The sequence below is a fragment of the Phycodurus eques genome, chromosome 2 (genome assembly GCF_024500275.1).
Source record: "Phycodurus eques isolate BA_2022a chromosome 2, UOR_Pequ_1.1, whole genome shotgun sequence".
Classification (NCBI taxonomy): Eukaryota; Metazoa; Chordata; class Actinopteri; order Syngnathiformes; family Syngnathidae; genus Phycodurus; species Phycodurus eques.
The window spans coordinates 39169375-39186971 of NC_084526.1; the positions used below are offsets into that span (position 1 = coordinate 39169375).

Sequence of the window (17597 nt, forward strand, 5' to 3'; positions counted from 1 at the left end):
TTGTCTGAATCATGTTGTGAAATTGGACAAATATGAATGTGAATGACAGAATATATATTATATTTACAGCAATTGGAATGTAAACAAGAGGTGGCCATTTGTGGTCAGGAACAAGATCAGGGATTATTTTTTTTTTTGTCACTGCATAAAAATAAAATACATAATAACCAGTGTCAGTGCTAATCTGTCAGGTCTATATCTCGACTATTAGCAATACAAGTATAAGAAAAAGAAGGTGGTACTATACTGAGAATATATGTATATGTCATGACCATCTCGTATTCTCATTACTTTCTTTATTGCTGTTTTGTTTAATTATTGTGTTACTCTGAAATGCCTTATAGTTTAATCAGAATCCCACTAAAGGTTAAATAAATATTTTGCCTGACCACTCGTTTTTTTTTTTTTTTTTTTTTTTAAAGAATGGTATACACCTTACAAATTATGCCAGGGTATGTGAACGTATGAGCAAAACTGTATGTTCATGTACAAAATTGGCCACGAAAAAGCTGAAAAGGATAGTAAAATCAAACAAGAGCATACATCAGCGCAAGAAATTATAACCTGATCCAACAAAACGGGATTTTGCATCATTTAGCTACCATTGTGGAAAATCTCACCAAAATTGAATGAGAAAATCATACCGACTCATCTTAAAATATTCCAGCTGTTACAGTATATCCAAAATTGTAGCCATGGAGTTGGGCACACAGTAGTTGGATGTAAATATAGAGTACTACAAAACACAAGCATCCGTGTATCTTTACCAAGTACAGTAACATTGGCTGCAGCGACAGTAAAGTTTCTTGTCCCAGGAGTGGAAGCTCGGCACACGTAGACTCCTCTGTGCTGGGGCTTGATGTCCGTAATGATGAGGTTGCCATTTCCCAGTACTTTGGTGTGGTAGACATCAATAGATTTGCTGTCTGCTCGACTCCAGGAAATGATAGGTCGGGGTTTGCCTGTGGCCATGCACTCCAGAGTGGCGCTCTGGTGCACCGACACAGAGATGTTCTGGGGCCCAGCTATGATGCGTGGCCTCTGGGGAAGCCGGGGGTTGGGAGCTGCAAGAAGGTGAGGGAAACATTAGTACACGTTTCATGTGGCATACACTAAATTGCACACAGTTGCAGGTCATGCATTTGGTACATGCGACTGCAGTTGGGGCTGACCTAACTTAATTCACCTCTTAAAACCATCATTATTGCAATTAGACACTGTCAATAACATACAAAAACTCACAAAAAGAGAGCACAACTGTGCCAAGTACATCACTTGGAGTAGTAGCAAATACATTTTTCTCATATGAATTTTAAAAAAACTCGCCACACAAGCTGATCCACTGGGGAACACAATTTTTGTTGAGTTAGGTCTGAGAGCTGTTTTTAACAAACTTTTGGGTGCGGAATCCAAAACTGATCTCAGTTTTTCTCGATCACGTCAAGTTTTTGAACTCTAGATTCCCGTTTTCTTAAAAAATGTGAAAAATACTGTTTTGTTTTGCTCAAGTTCTTTCGCTTAATATGTGAAGCCTTTTTTTGTGTGTATAAAATATGCTATATGAATAACATCTCTGCCATACCTTTATGAACCTGGACTGCAGTGCAGTTAAACGAAATGAAAATCAATTTCTATTCTTCTTCTTTCGGAAAAGTTAAGAGTGCACATGACTGTGTGTGCAGGGACACACCTGAAGTAACGGTGAGCGTGGCCTCCGTGCTACGTCGCCGGTTTGCAATGTTGGTGGCGACGCAGCGGTAATTGCCACCGTCTGCCCGCTGCACCCCGTGAATCTGAAGAGCGCCACTGGGCAGGACTGTGATTCTGGGTGACACAAATACAAGAAATAGAACATAATCCTAGCATGACGGTACTACCAGAGAGGGAGCATTTCAAAATAACCCCGCTGTTCAACAAGTATGCAAAAAACTAAACAGCATGAAGGTGGAGTGAAAACATCAGAGTGCATACCTTTCAGTGACGAGGGGTAATGTTACCCGATTGAACTCCCAAGTGATGATGGGAGGAGGGTGCGCACTGATTTTGCAGGAAAATCTGGCAACTGAGCCTTCAGTTACCACGATTGACGTTGGCTGGGCTGTAAACGATGAAATACCTGCAGCGGAACAGAACAAACCATTATTTTTAATGGTGTCTTTGCGTGAGTGGCTAATTGATTCATTCATTCACAAGTGTCAAACATGTCATGACTTCAACTTGTCAAATGATTTATTTTCATGTACTGGTACAGCACAGCACAGACTTCCATCAAGGCACAAACAATCCTTAAGATGCCCATGTGACTGATTAACTCCAATACTGTAGGTGGAGATGCATAATAGACCGAGTGAAACCTGACACACAGGAAACTTTATTTGACTCAAACTCCTTCAGTTAGAGCTGGTGTGTTAATAGCCCAACGCAAGCAGACAATAACAGTGAAAAATGAAAATGAGAGGTATTCGTGTAATATTCTTCCCTATTGTTCACGTCATTTTAGTAGCTAGAATACAGTATAATACAATAAGCATTTATTAGTGTCCCAACCTGGAAATTCCAGTTTTAAAGTAACAAGGTGAAGACAAGGCTTGCAAAACTCAGTGAATGTTTAAAGTTGGAAGCTTTCCATTGAAATTAACTGGACTTTATGGAAATATGTCACAGGACTTTACAAAATTGTAGGCTGCTCTTAATAGGGAACTCAAACAGTTGGGGATCGGGAAAGTACATTTTATCATACTCCTGACTAAAACAACCAGATTTCATGCAAGTACAATGATACCTTGATTCACGAGTGTCCCGGTTTTTTGACTTATGAGCCATTTTGTCAGCCAAAATTTGAGGCATTGAAAGCTTCAAATAGGCCACCAATCGAGTGAAGTGAAAAAAATTAGGCAACTAAGGTACTGTCATGTGGGAAGATGACCTATTTTGGATGGATGTTTGCTTAGGACAAAACAAAATGTTTATATTTATGGTCTATCTGAATAATGTATGATAACTCTTTAAATTAACTTCAATTCCCACTAATTCCTTAATTTTCCAAGGAAATTTAGCTGAAACTTTCTTAACTTATTTTTTTCACCCCTTTGCAAACCTAGTGGACACTGGCGGTAGAATAGCAAAAATGACACACTAAATTCCAAATTATCTATGTACATACTCGAAACTTCAGTCAATGAGAACCAAGTGAGCTACTAGAGCTCGGGAACAACAACATCCCACATGGATAAGGTTTCCTGAAACTGAGCTCTTGTCACCAACAGATGAGCAACGTGCGCCTTAAAATGCACATGGTCATTAACTATAAACGGGCTCTTTACATTGACCCAAGCGTCATCAGAGGTGCATGCTTATGTACGGATGAAGGTTGTTTAAGCCTTTCTCATTGGTAAATGCTCTCTTTTGACAGAGGGTCTTCCTTGGTTGTAAAAGCCCTAAAAGCCATGAGATCACACAGCGCTCCCATCCCCCTCTTTGCTCAAAAAGCTTCGGCAACCTTAGGTCAGTCAGTAAAAGAAGCCAGTTGTACACCGTTTGTGATGGGTCACCATGAAAACAGTATATCAGATGGGAAGTTAGAGCAATGCCTATTTATACTAAACAATATATTGTTACTGAGGTGGCACTTACCACCTCAGTAACAATATAACCAAGCGGTGATATTTTGTATTTCAAAACATTCTGCATGTAGCCAAGTTTTGAATTGTTTCATGTCCCTCTCTTGTAAATTGAATGACAATAATTAGGCCAGTTCATCCTGTACAGCGGTCCTCAAACCGTTTTGTGTCATGGACCTAGAATAAATATAGACATATTTGACAAATAAAAACAAATGATTAAACATACAACTCACCATTACACTGAATGTAGTTGTAGTAATTAGTGACAGCCTGCATGTCAAAGTCCATCTCAAAAGCCCTCTGGAAATTGGCTGATTGGAAGACGAGGTGTACAAATCATGCGATTAGCAATTAGTCAACTTCAAGCGCTAAACGTTGATACGGCACAGTAAAGTCGACTTATTTTATTATAAACTAAACTACAGAAACATCCGGTTTAGTGTGGTTATTTCTTGTAGAGTGAAGAAAATAAATGCACAAAGGGAACACCTTAATTTGTCAAATTTTATTTTATAAGATAGAATTTTTATTAAATTTAGATACTGATTTAGCTGATTAATTGTATCTTAATGCTCTTTGATTGATTTTTTTCTGTCTGTCATTGAATACATAACTCTAATAGGTCTTTACAGCAATTTTAAGTAGGGGTGCAGCCATTGAATATTTTTAGAATCGAGTATTCTACCGACTATCCAATCGATTAATCAAGTAATAGGATAAAGATTGAGTATGCACAATTAAAAACAATAACGTGCATGTGAGGTGCAGGAATTATTGTTGTCCAATTGGGGTTGCTATTCTCTCATTCTACTGTAGTATTTGTGACTTTGAGTGTGCATGGCTTTAAAACGAGGGGCTTGGCCTGGTGAGTCACGTGGTCGTCAGCGAATGAGAGTGTAAAGTTGTCTGTCTGTCAACTGGCTAACCCGTTAGCCAGTCTGTGTGTTGGGTGACTCGCCGTGAGTTGTGACCAATGGCAGCTCATGTATGAATGTGCGTGCTTCTTATGTGTTTGTTTTCTTATTGTTTGTTCAATAAAGTGATTGAAAGTGTAAAAGCAGCTATGTCAAGATTACATCATCATAATCATCATCTGCATCATAAAGCTGTTGTTTTTCGTAGTCTGTAAACACTCGCGCAGCTGTTTTTTCCTCCAAATGTGTTATTTTGATTGGCCTGCGAAGGCTTTCTCAAAGATGAAGTCTTAAAATAGATCGCACACGCAATGATGGATCAATAAAAGCAGTGAGCGGCATGTCGATCACTGTAACAGAGTAAAGGTATTGATTCTTCTTAACATAAATACACAATCAAGTAAAAGTAAGAAGTATGGTTTTTTTAAGTGTGAACTGATCCCAAACTTACTTCTACATGGAGTAGTGCACTCGATTGCAGTAACATTAGTGTGTGTTGTTGTGGAAAAATTATCCAATACGAAACTTTGAGGGAAAGATTGTGCTTCGACCTTTCTTGTAATTGTAATAGTTACACGATTAATCGCTGCAGTCTTAGTTAAGTGAACTACAGTTGTTTTACAAACATCAATCATGTGAAAAAATCACACATTTGTGCTCCGTCAGTAGCTTTCTTGCTAGATGAGAAGCAAACTCTTGTCAGGATCTGGTTCTTTTTTTTTTTTTTTTTTTTTTTTTTGCCCCAACCAGTGTCATGTTTAATCAGATTAGTCCTGAGCCTGTTGCCCCTCTGTTGTAAGATCCACTGTGGCCGCTGGATGTCAAAACACAATTGGGGAAAGGCATCCCAGCCCCCCTCTTCTTCACACACAAACCCACACTGACCCCCCACCCCACGTTAATGCTGGAGTGATATGGCTTGAGGGCATGAGCGATGAGCAGCACTGATCCTCTCCCTCCCTACTCAGGAAAATAAAGCCGGCTTGACAAACTGCGTGATGATCATTGATTATTGATCATCTACTCAGTCAAGGTGAAAAATCGATGATTGTAGGGCTGCACTCACAGCTGAGAATATACCACTGACCTTAAGACTGTAGGCGGTGATGTTTGCCAAAGGCTCTCATGCATGCATTAATTCATCAAGGCTAACATATCCCAATTGATCGCCAGTAATATAATGATATTATACAGGTCGGTATTTTATTGTTATTCTCACCGACTATTTGTATTATTTTTTTTAACAATTTGGAGCATAGTAAATACTTGAGCTCATTTCCCAAAAGCAAAAAGAAACTAACCATCTGCCCTACCCAGCAAGATGACCTCTGACTTCTGACCTCCACAAATCCCGCCTAGCACCAAGCCCAGACAAAGCTATGCATGGCCTGACCACCTCTCTGCTGCTCCCTGCAACTTTATAAACTGTTTAGCTGCTGATGTTCTGTCATATCACTTTGCTGACTTTTCAAGAATTGCAGAGGGTGTTGTTCTCCCACAGCCCATCTGACTGCATTGCCCTAAAAATCTAACCACCCATCTTCTTCTGAAAAGTGGGGTGCAACCTGGATTTGTCATCGGTCAATCAAAGGGCAATTATTTATATTCCAGCAAAAATGGAAATCAATACAGTGTTAAATAATGGCAACAAAATTGGCTTGTGTTTAAGTTTAAAACCCTACTACATATATATTTCAAAGGTCGATGTTACTTTTTTGTACTGTTCCTTACAACAGATGTCAACAACTCAGCAAACGGAAGGTCAGTGGACAGGTCAAGCCCAAACAAAGGTTCCCTTACAAAATACCAGGAATTAGTTCAGCCTCTCTGCTCTGGTTACTGTGATCAGTCTCTAGTCTGCACAGCTCAAGACTGCACGAAAACTACATGGCTATGAAAATAAATAAATAAAATAGAGGCACAAAATATAAGACATGTAGTTACCATAAAATATGTAATTGCTGTAAAATGATCCTTAAATCCTCTTTGTATTCATTTTTTCTATTTTCGCATCAGCTTGACTTATTTAAATTGTGTAAACGTAAAGAAATAAAAGGGGTTTTACAAAGTGTAATTATTGTACGCTCTCATTTTGTGTTTGACTGTTTGTCTTGTCTTGTTCAATTTGTGTTTGACTGTTTGTCTTGTTCAATAAATGGCTGAAAGTGCATCGCCAACTGTGGCTCTCCTTACCCACATGTGAGGGCATTACACTACCTCAATTGCTCAATCCACCCCACCTCACTAAAGTCTCTGTCTCTGAAGCTGGCTCGTCACATGAAAAACTCCGAAGTTGAGACACGGGTAATCATCATTTCTGTTACTTAACTACATGCAGGCTACCAATAATGCTCTCCTATCCCCGAGGGGGGGCAGGTCACCTCATTGATCACCTCATTCATCAGACTCCATGCTTAAAGAATGGCACCCTAAAAAAACAACAACAACAAAATCCTCTCTGTGAAAGCGCCACTGAAAAAGTTTGAAAAGTGCTCTTGTCGCAGGTGAAATCAGTCATTGCAGTTCTATTGAGTTGGGTCACTAATTAATTGAAGAAAGAGACCTTAACAACACACAGTGGCTCCACAGAAAAGAAACTGACTGATAAGCCAGAGGAGAGGAATGCAAAACTGAAAAAAAGCCAACAAATCAATCAGTGGCGGGCTGGCAGATGTGCCGCTGCTCTACGCGGCCTGCAGGACAGTCAAGTGACCACTGGCCTGACTGCACAAAGAACTATTCCCATGAGCGAGTGGCGTGACCCCTGAAAGCACCATGCTGGGGGGGTGGGGGAGCTCTCATCCCCCTTCCTCCTCCGGCCCCTTATCTCGTCTCCAAAGTTTTTCAATCATTCAACACTACCCTTCTACACACCCCACACAGTGACAGCATTGTCTTTAATCTCCATAATAAAGGTCAATGTGTAGGTATGGATTGTTTAACAACACCTTTAGTTTACTTTGAGATAACTTGGTAATAAACAAACCACCGGCCACAACATTAGCTGCACTTGCACAATTTAAAAAGAAACAAAACAAGAGTGGTATCAATAATGACAAAGCTCAGTTTTGATTGACATTGTCACAGAGGTATTAATTGAACAATACTTTTATTACTGTGGTTGTAGTTAGCTTTCCTGCATCTACACATAGTTGCCACTCATGCAGCTAATTAAGTTCACCATAATATACTGTCATGGTTGTCGATGTAACTAAGAAACTTTAAGTATTATTGGAAGGAAGATTAGAGACTAGGCTCTCTTTCGCTGCCCTCCATTCCACTGAACAATTTAGGGAGACCTTTGACCTCTGAGCCTGCCATTGAGGGGAACCATGGTAACCTTTCGTGTCCAGCAGAGGAGGAAAAACAAGATTCCACGCTTTCCGTTGTCTCATGTACGGCCATTTCATTCATCCACGCCACAGCGTGCATGGTGCAAAGTTTGCTCTAGTCCTATTAGAGTTCCTCGTAGCACCGCACCAGTGCAAGTCCTTAGCAACTATAAATAATGGCATGTGGGGTTTAACCCATTAAAACAAGCCCTCTATAGGCAGCACAATAAAAATGACATTTGTGAGAACATCCTGAGCTTGACACAGTGGCTATTGCCTATGGGCAATTTAGAGTCTCCAATTAATGCATGTTTTTGGGATGTGGGAGGAAACCGGAGTGCCCGGAGAAAACCCACGCAGGCACGGGGAGAACATGCAAACTCCAAGCAGGCGGGGCCGGGGATTGAACCCAGGTCCTCAGAACTGTGAGGCTGATGCTCTAACCAGTCGGCCACCGTGCCGCCACAAAATTATTAATTAGACAAAATTCACAAAAATTTGGTTGAACATTTTTGTTTAAATATACAACATTTACCCCTCCTTGAGCCGTCACCTTGTCGTGGTGGAGGGGTTTGTGTGTCCCAGTGATCCTAGGAGCTAAGTTGTCTGGGGCTTTATGCCCCTGGCAGGGTCACCCATGACAAACAGGTCCTAGGTGAGGGACCAGACAAAGCACGGCTCAAAGACCCCTAATGATGACGACAACCAATGGACTTCGTTTTCCCTTGCCCGGACGCGGGTCACCGGGGCGCCCCACTGGAGCCAGGCCTGGTGGTGGGGCTCGAAGGCGAGCGCCTGGTGGCCGGGCCTGCACCCATGGGGCCCGGCCGGGCGCAGCCCGAAAGGATAACGTGGGTCCCCCTTCCCATGGGCTCACCACTTGTGGGAGGGGCCATAGGGGTCGGGTGCAGTGTGAGCTGGGCGGTGGCCGAAGGCGGGGACCTTGGCGATCCGATCCCCGGCTACAGAAGCCTCCATTGCTGAGGCGGCCGACCGGAGCTGTGGCCGTAAGGTGGTCAGTGCCTGTCGTGGCGGCAATCCCCGAACCCGTTGGTTGACACCAACGGTGAGGGATGCCGTCAAGCTGAAGAAGGAGTCCTATTGTGCCTTTTTGGCCTGTGGGACTCCTGAGGCAGCTGATGGGTAGTGGGTGGCAAAGCGGAATGCAGCTCTAGTGGTCGCTGAAGCAAAAACTCTGGTATGGGAGGTGTTCGGTGAGGCCATGGAGAAAGACTTCCGGACGGATTCGAGGAAATTCTGGTCCACCATCCGACGTCTCAGGAGAGGAAAGCAGTGCACCACCAACACTGTGTATAGTGGGGATGTGGCGCTGCTGACCTCGACTCGGGACGTTGTGAGTCGGTGGGGAGAATACTTCGAAGACCTCCTCAATTCCACCGACACGCCTTCCCATGAGGAAGCAGAGTGTGGGTTCTCTTAGGCGGGCTCTCCTATCTCTGGGTTTGAGGTCACCGAGGTAGTTAAAAAGATCCTCGGTGGCAGGGCCCCGGGGGTGGATGAGATTCGCCCAGAGTTCCTAAAGGCTCTGGATGTTGTGGGGCTGTCCTGGTTGACACGCCTCTGCAACATCGCGTGGACATCGGGCACAGTGCCTCTGGATTGGCAGACTGGGGTGGTGGTCCCCTTTTTTAAGAAGGGGGACCGGAGGGAGTGTTCCAACTACAGGGGGATCACACTGCTCAGCCTCCCTGGTAAGGTCTATTCAGGGGTGCTGGAGAGGAGGGTCCGTCGGGAAGTCGAATCTCAGATTCAGGAGGAGCAGTGTGGTTTTCGTCCTTGCCGTGGAACGGTGGACCAGCTCTACACCCTCGGCAGGGTCCTCAAGGGTGCATGGGAGTTCGCCCAACCAGTCTACATGTGTTTTGTGGACTTGGAGAAGGCGTTCGACCGTATCCCTCGGGGAGTCCTGTGGAGGGTGCTTCAGGAGTATGGGGTACCGAACCCCCTGATACGGGCTGTTCGGTCCCTGTACGACCAGAGTCAGAGTTTGGTCCGCATATCCGGCAGTAAGTCGGACTCGTTCCCGGTGAGGGTTGGACTCCGCCAAGGCTGCCCTTTGTCGCCGATTCTGTTCATAACTTTTATGGACAGAATTTCTAGGCGCGGCCAATGCGAAGAGGGGGTCCGGTTTGGTGGCCTCAGTATTGCATCTCTGCTTTTTGCTGATGATGTGGTTCTGTTGGCTTCATCAAGAAAGCACGGCCTGCCACCGGAGCTGCTGAGACAGTTCTACACAGCGGTCATCGAATCGGTCCTGTGTTCTTCCATCACAGTCTGGTTTGGTGCTGCTACAAAAAAGGACAAACTCCGACTGCAACGGACAATCAAAACTGCTGAAAGGATTGTCGGTACCCCCCTACCCACCATTGAGGACTTGCACGCTGCCAGAACTAAGACAAGGGCGTGCAAAATCCTCTCGGACCGTCTGCACCCCGGTCACCAGCTCTTCCAGCTCCTTCCCTCAGGTAGACGCTACCGATCAACGCAAACTAGAACTAGTAGACATTCCAACAGCTTCTTCCCTCTTGCGATCAACTTCTTAAACACCTAACCTATAATTCCATTACAACAAGCTGGCACTTTTTTGACTTGAGTTCGTTGTCACATTTCTGTGGGGCCAATTATGTATTACTCGTGCACTCACTGTAGTTGTCTCGCCATGCTGCACTATTTGCATATACTGGCCACTCATGCCAGAGTAGCATCTGCTCCATTTGCACACTGATTGAGGAGTATCTGTAACATTTGCACAACCAACATTGTCCCAGATGATCGCACTACTCGTCACTTTAAACCGCATACACTCCTTGAAGTCTCAGCGCCCTTTGCACAATGGTCATTGCACCGGACTATTGCAATATTTGTCGTTCGAACTGCTCTAAGTGCTAGAGGACTCTGCATCTTTTTGCACAATTGTTTTTTGTCAATGTCTTTATGTCCCCAAAGTGTTCTGTAAATTGACTGTTTGTTGTACTAGAGCGGCTCCAACTACCGGAGACAAATTCCTTGTGTGTTTTGGACATACTTGGCAAATAAAGATGATTCTGATTCTGATTCTGATTCAAGCCGTGAGCTCCAACTCTCACTGGAGCAGTTCGCAGCTGAGTGTGAAGCGGCTGGGATGAGAATCAGCACCTCCAAATCTGAGACCATGGTCCTCACTCGGAAAAGGGTGGCATGCCCTCTCTGGGTCGGGGATGAGATCCTGCCCCAAGTGGAGGAGTTCAAGTATCTTGGGGTCTTGTTCACGAGTCAGGGAAGAATGGAACGGGAGATCGACAGACGGATCGGTGCAGCGTCCGGTCAATCTTCGTTCCTACCCTCACCTATGGTCATGAACTGTGGGTTGTGACCGAAAGAACGAGATCCCGGATACAAGCTGCCGAAATGAGTTTCCTCCGCAGGGTGTCCGGGCTCTCCCTTCGAGATAGGGTGAGAAGCTCGGTCATCCGGGAGGATCTCAGAGTAGAGCCGCTGCTCCTCCGCATTGAGAGGAGCCAGATGAGGTGGCTGGGGCATCTGATTCGGATGCCTCCCGGACGCCTCCCCGGTGAAGTGTTCCGGGCACGTCCCACCGGGAGGAGACCCCGGGGACGACCCAGGACACGCTGGAGGGACTACGTCCTTCGGCTGGCCTGGGAACGCCTCGGGATCCCTCCGGAAGAGCTGGATGAAGTGGCTGGGGAGAGGAAAGTCTGGGCGTCCCTGCTAAAGCTACTGCCCCCGCGACCCGACCCGGATAAGCGGTAGAAAATGGATGGATGGATGGATGGATATACAACATTTAATAATGTGTCAGTTTTATAGTATGAGAATGACAAAAAAACAGTTGAAATAAGCACGCGTAGCATTACATTTGGAGAACTGCGTGCGCAAAATCTACTTTTAATTTCCTTAAAATTATGTTATACAATAGTACTCCATATCTTAACAGCGAGAGCGTGAGAACACTTGCTCATAAACACTTTAAAAAGTGTGTTTTACTAATTTTAAGTTTAAATTTCTTTAATTCGTGTGGGAGCGATAGAAGCCTCTTTCAGTTAGAGATCCCGCCATATTGGCGCATTGAGCCACAACAGAAGACCGTTCTGCCTTTTACACCTAATGCAACTTGCTGCAAGTGCTTTCACACCGCCGACACACCCTCCAGCAATCAGATAATTAGATCGCAACATCAGCGCCAGTGTCTTGTCAGACAGTTGTGTGACAATTGGTTTAAGTCCATCAGGGAGGAAGAAATGAGTGTCAGGTGTTAAACTTCAAGACCCTTCTCCGGACATTCCGGAATACCCTTACACTCACACACACACGCGTAAGCAACACACTCTACTCTTGGCTAGCCAATTTTTTGCTTCAACTTTTTTTCACAATCAAATTATTTGAGTTATTCGGTTAATCGTGTCAGCCTTATAAAGAAGTTAATAGTGAAAGACAAATAACAATTAATAGGCTAATTAGTTAAGTAATTAGTGGTCTTGATCCAAATAAGGATTGTACTCTCACTTTCGTTAACAGTGCAAAATTTGATCTCATTTGGAGTGCTTCAAATTAGGACTGTTCAACCTCACTACTGAGTGCCAGTCTAATGTTTAGAAATGTTGAAGCATTTATCCTTATTCCGACCCGATGTCCACAACAAAGCCAGAGTTGCACAAATGGCCTGAGAGGTGTTTATCGTCATAGCAAGTAAACCTGGGCTGAAAAGTTGCAAGAGGCCAAAACAGGGAACCAAGCGATGGGCAAAAATCCCCCATTAACCTGAAATCTATTGACCAAAGTCACATGACGTGACTCATGTGTCACATTCCACTTCATAAGGGCCAAACCCCTTCTCACCTTCGTGCTCTCGTGACGGTCACATTGATAAACTAGCATCCCTGCCGCACTAACAACATGTAAACTTAGAATCAATGTCTAATCCTTCACTTTTTAACTGCTCTAATTAGCCTCGCGGGGGTGAACAGCTCCTGTGGTTCTGCCCACCAATATCAAGACTGAAAGAGAGCTTTTCTTTCGGGAACACATTAGGAATAATGGATGAAAACAGTGAGGGTGAACGAGCTTTTCAGCTTGTCACTCTGTGGCAAGGGGAGCAGGAAAAAGAACAATTGTGCAAAGCCTGCAGCCACAACTGACCTGCAATAAAGTTTGGTCATTTGGGCCGGTGGGACAGGGACACAGCAATTCACATTCGTGTGTGCGTGTGCGTTTGTGTGTGTGTGCGTTTGTGTGTGTGTGTGTGTGTGTGTGTGTGTGTGTGGTACTTGCAACAAACCCCCCTGTTACCACCATGTCCTTCAACTGAGCACTTCTCAGATATGTGCAAATTTTATGAGCTTCCAGATAGACACTCAAGCAGGCTTAAGTGTCATTTTAAAACAACCTAGTAAAGCTTACGGGCCGCTCTCACATTAACTATTACCTTAATATGCTTTTTTTTTTTCCCTGGTTTTTTTTGTTTTTTTTTTAAGTGATCACATCTTGAGTGTCACCAGGGAACAGCAGTTCTTTTACATTAGCCCGACCAAAGGTTTTGTACCTTTTCTAAAAACAGACTAAATAAACAAACAAAATATCATCTCTTTACTCTGGGAACATGCTGTGCAACAAGCGCAAAGCGAAAATGGAACTCGAGGAACATATTTTCACAAACAGACAGACAAGCTCTTAACACATGCAAATATGGAAAGTCATTTGAGTGTTTATTCGATATTCTTCATATCCATCTTAATGTCCATGTACCAGTACGCTCTTTGTCCTCAATAGGACAACTACATGATACCAATGAGGCAAAACTGTGGACTAGTAGACAACTGCATGCTACTAGTACTCCGAGTGAAATTATACATTTCAACTCGTTAACATTTAGATTCAGATTTTGTGCTTTACAAGTAGTACTAGTAGCATGCATTTGTCAACTGGTACCCACTAAATTACTAGTAACATGTAGTTATCCTAATAGTATGCCGAAATTGTACTACTATTGTGCAGAAATGCTGCACATACACATAACACATACTGCTAGTGAGCCAGTGCTATCTATTATTGCTATTATCTTACTAGTAAGAACAAAGAGCATACTAGTAAATGGGCCTAACAACCTATCTTTATAGAATTACCCAGGCCTTGTAAATGGGCCTTAAAGCTGGATATTATGAAGAACAATGAATAAATGCTCGGTATTCCATTCTGCAAAACTAGTCATGCAATCACCACAAAATGTGTACTTCACTGAAAGAGAAATTTAAAGTGGCGATCTTGATAAAAACACCCAATGTGTAAAAAGTGGCTGCAAAACGTATTTCCTACTTGAGGGGGGGGCGAGAGAGACGTCCCAAGACTCTTCTCTCCCTCCTCCCAACTTGAAACTAGGAACGCAGCATTGAGGGAGAACGCATTCCAAAAGAACAATTCCTCCAACGACCAGGGTGCAATAACATGAAAGCCCAGCCCAGTGAATAGGGGTCATCTGCTTCTTAGCTTTTGGTGGCGGTATCCTGGACAGCGCTGCTTCTTCATTAACACACCAATGGGCACATCCCCCTTCCAAACAGTATATTTCTTTCGTGCACCATAGCCACCCTGAATGCAACATTTTGCAGCAAACATAACTTGATAATCACCTTGTGCAAATAAATCCTCACCTCTTAATGCTTTAGGTGAAACAGTGAAAACAAATTGTTCAGCAAACATCCAGAACACAAAGCATGCAACACGATTCCGATGTGATACTCACTTGTGATTGTCAGCCGGGCCCTCTGGCTGAGGATGGCGCCGTACTTGTTCTGCGCAAGGCACTGATAGAACCCCTCATCTGATTTGTCTCCTCGTCTGCTCTCCACTTCGGAAATGTAAAGGGAGCTGTTGGAGAGGAGGTACACCCGCTCGTTCTCCACCACTTTCGCTCCGTTCCTCAGCCATCGGACGTCGATGGGCATCTCTCCGTGCACCTGACAGTCCAAAATGACGGCTTCTTTACGCATGACCGTCGCATCGTGGGGCTCCTTGATGAAAAATAACTCGCTGAAGCAAAAAACACCTGAAAATGCGAGGTGATGAGTCAGAAAACTATATAGATCATATGGTCAATACCACAGGGTACTAAACAGTGAACTCTTCTCGCGATAACATTGCTGAATTTAAAGTTACGTGCCTTCAGTGGAGCACTTTTCGACCATAACATGCCAGGCAGCGTGACAGGAAAAGCTGCAGTGTAAATAATAGCCAGAAGAAGAGGCAGAGAAGGTCCCCAATGGCCTCCTACGGACTCCCATGATACTGTAGTTTTTGTTCCCACAGAGCAGAGAAAATACATCCCACTGAGTATTGTATGCTCTGTGTGTATGTTACTGCTGCATGTGTGTTTAAGTAGCAGTTGCTTTATAGAATTTCTCTTATATCAATGCTAATTTCCGTTACCTTGTCTATGGCATTTTACATTAAGCTAGCTGACTTTTAATTGACGAAATGATGTGATTTGGTTGAACATGTTGATGTTTAAATATACAATGTTTGATTTTCTTTTGCTGCGGCTGGCTGGCGACCGGTTCAGGGTGTACCTCGCCTCTCGCCCGAATACGCCCGTGACCCGAGTGAGGATAAGTGGTACAGAAAATGGATGGATGGATGATTCTCCTTTGTTTTCCGTGTCAGTTTTACAGTAAACTTCGACTGGGAGTGAAAAAAAAAAAAAAAGAACAGCTTGAAGCAAGCACGCTAATTTGGAGAACTGTGCGAGCGAGTCTTCTATTATTTTCCTCAAAGTGATGTTATACAATAGTCTCTCATTTCTTGACAGCAAGAGATTGAGAACAGGTGCTAAGGAATACATTAAAAGTGTGTTGAAATAAGTTTTGACATAACCATATGGGAATGGTAAATCTATATAAAACAGTATTTTATTTTGTCTTTCTATAATCACTGATTTTCACCAACATATCACACACTGTACTGTTTTAGTTGTTTGTTTGTTTTTGACAATGCTTGTCATGATTTAAAGTGCGTTTTTAATAGGGAAACACGACATTCTAGTCAGGTAACTTGTCCGATACGGTAAGTAAATGAGGTAACAGACCTCTAGTGTTAATGTTAAATTAGTGCTGAAGTTCGGCGACATTGACTTTCAAAATGACAATAAGATACGTTCAAATGTAAACATATTTTTAAGATACAATACGTTTAGCAAAGTCTGACACTGTCATTTCATGTTCTTTCCACTAACTATTCCGATGAAAAATCGTAAACTTATGATATTGATGTAAAATGTTGTCAGATTTAATTACAACACACAATTAATTGATGCTGAGGTTGACAGTCGTCCCTCGAACTCCCTCCTGTTGTTGTTCCTGTTCATGTGCTGTCAGACTTTTAAAAAGTGTCCCCGAACATACCTGAGATTGGAAGAAAAGCGGCAAAGAACAGCAAACGCTGATATATTTCCCTTTTGACAAGCGCCATTTACGTGAAAGGTCCTCGCATGCTAGCTAGCTAGTCTCTCATAGCGACTTCCTCCGAATGAGGCGCCGGCCGGCCGGGACTGGTGTGGCAAGAACCTGCCTCGGGGAGATAGTGACCAACTAGTGCACTAGTGGCCCACCCTCCTCCGGACTCATCACTCTCATTAATCACCGCTCGCCATTAGTTGAAGGTTTCCAGAGGATGGCGGCATCTAGCGGTACATATATATACACACACATTGTACTTTTACACAGTTTGTACAATATGATAAACCGTTTTGAGCATTAATTTGATGTCCAGTTTAAGGTCCATGTACAAGTACGCTATTTGTCCGCACTAGTGAGAGGATTAAGGACACTAGTAGAATTGCAGTCTAGGTGTCTAATTTACTAGTGAATTTTTTTTTTTCCAACTACCGCCTTTCCTTACTCTATGATATTTCTGCACACTAGTAGGACAATTTTGACATACTAACTAGCATGATAATTACATGTTGGTAGTAAGGCAAAACTGTGCACTAGTTGACATCTGCGTGCTACTAGTACTACTAGTGAAATGCTTGATGTTAATCACTAGATTTTATATTGTTACTAGTAGTATTAGTAGCACTCAGTTGTCAAGTAGTGTCGTTTTGCTTCACTTGTGACATGGTCATTGTCCTACTATTGTGCCAAAGTTGTTCTACAAGTGAGGACAAAGAGTGCACTAGTAGCTGGACCTTCAGCTCGACGTCAATGCTCAACGTTAGTTTTTCATCCATACTCGAGCCTAGTGGAAGGCAGCAGTGAAAAAAAACCTTACAAGTATGACACAGTCATTCTATTAGTGCACCCTTGTCATTCTACTACTGTGCTGAATTGTCTTACTAGTGAGGACAAAGAGCATACTAGTATGTGGACCTCAGGGATATCATATAAATGGTCAAGCGGATAGTAAGACAATTTAGCGCACTCATAGAGTGACTGTCTTACGAGTAACCTTTTCCCACTACTGCCATCCACTCGGCGCTAGTTGTGGGGAAAAAACAACACAGTTGTTTTAATAGTCCGCTAAATTGTCCTACTCACTTATAGGACAACTTTAGCATAGAAGGACAACTACAATACATGATACTAGTGAGGCAAAACTGTACACTAGATGACAACTGTGTGTTACTAGTACTTCTAGTTAACATCAAATGCTTACATGTAATTGTCCTATTAGTATACCATAGTTTCACGGGAGATAGAGACCGAGTCGGCTCGCGAATA

The 17597-nt window shown here is 43.3% G+C and overlaps 1 protein-coding gene across 1 annotated transcript in view; it reads right to left on the reverse strand.

The window, feature by feature from the left end:
• The window catches only part of LOC133416448 (protogenin A-like), a 45007-nt gene extending 28624 nt beyond the window's left edge, over window positions 1–16383 (reverse strand). Inside the window, exons 1-5 of the mRNA XM_061703349.1 lie at window positions 16281–16383; window positions 14627–14929; window positions 1972–2116; window positions 1691–1824; window positions 768–1064 (exon numbers count right to left, since the gene is read on the reverse strand). Of these exons, the coding sequence (XP_061559333.1) occupies window positions 768–1064; window positions 1691–1824; window positions 1972–2116; window positions 14627–14929; window positions 16281–16347 (946 nt within the window). The 5' untranslated portion in view covers window positions 16348–16383. The remainder of the gene's footprint in view (window positions 1–767; window positions 1065–1690; window positions 1825–1971; window positions 2117–14626; window positions 14930–16280) is intronic.
• Between the last annotated feature and the right edge of the window lie 1214 nt (window positions 16384–17597).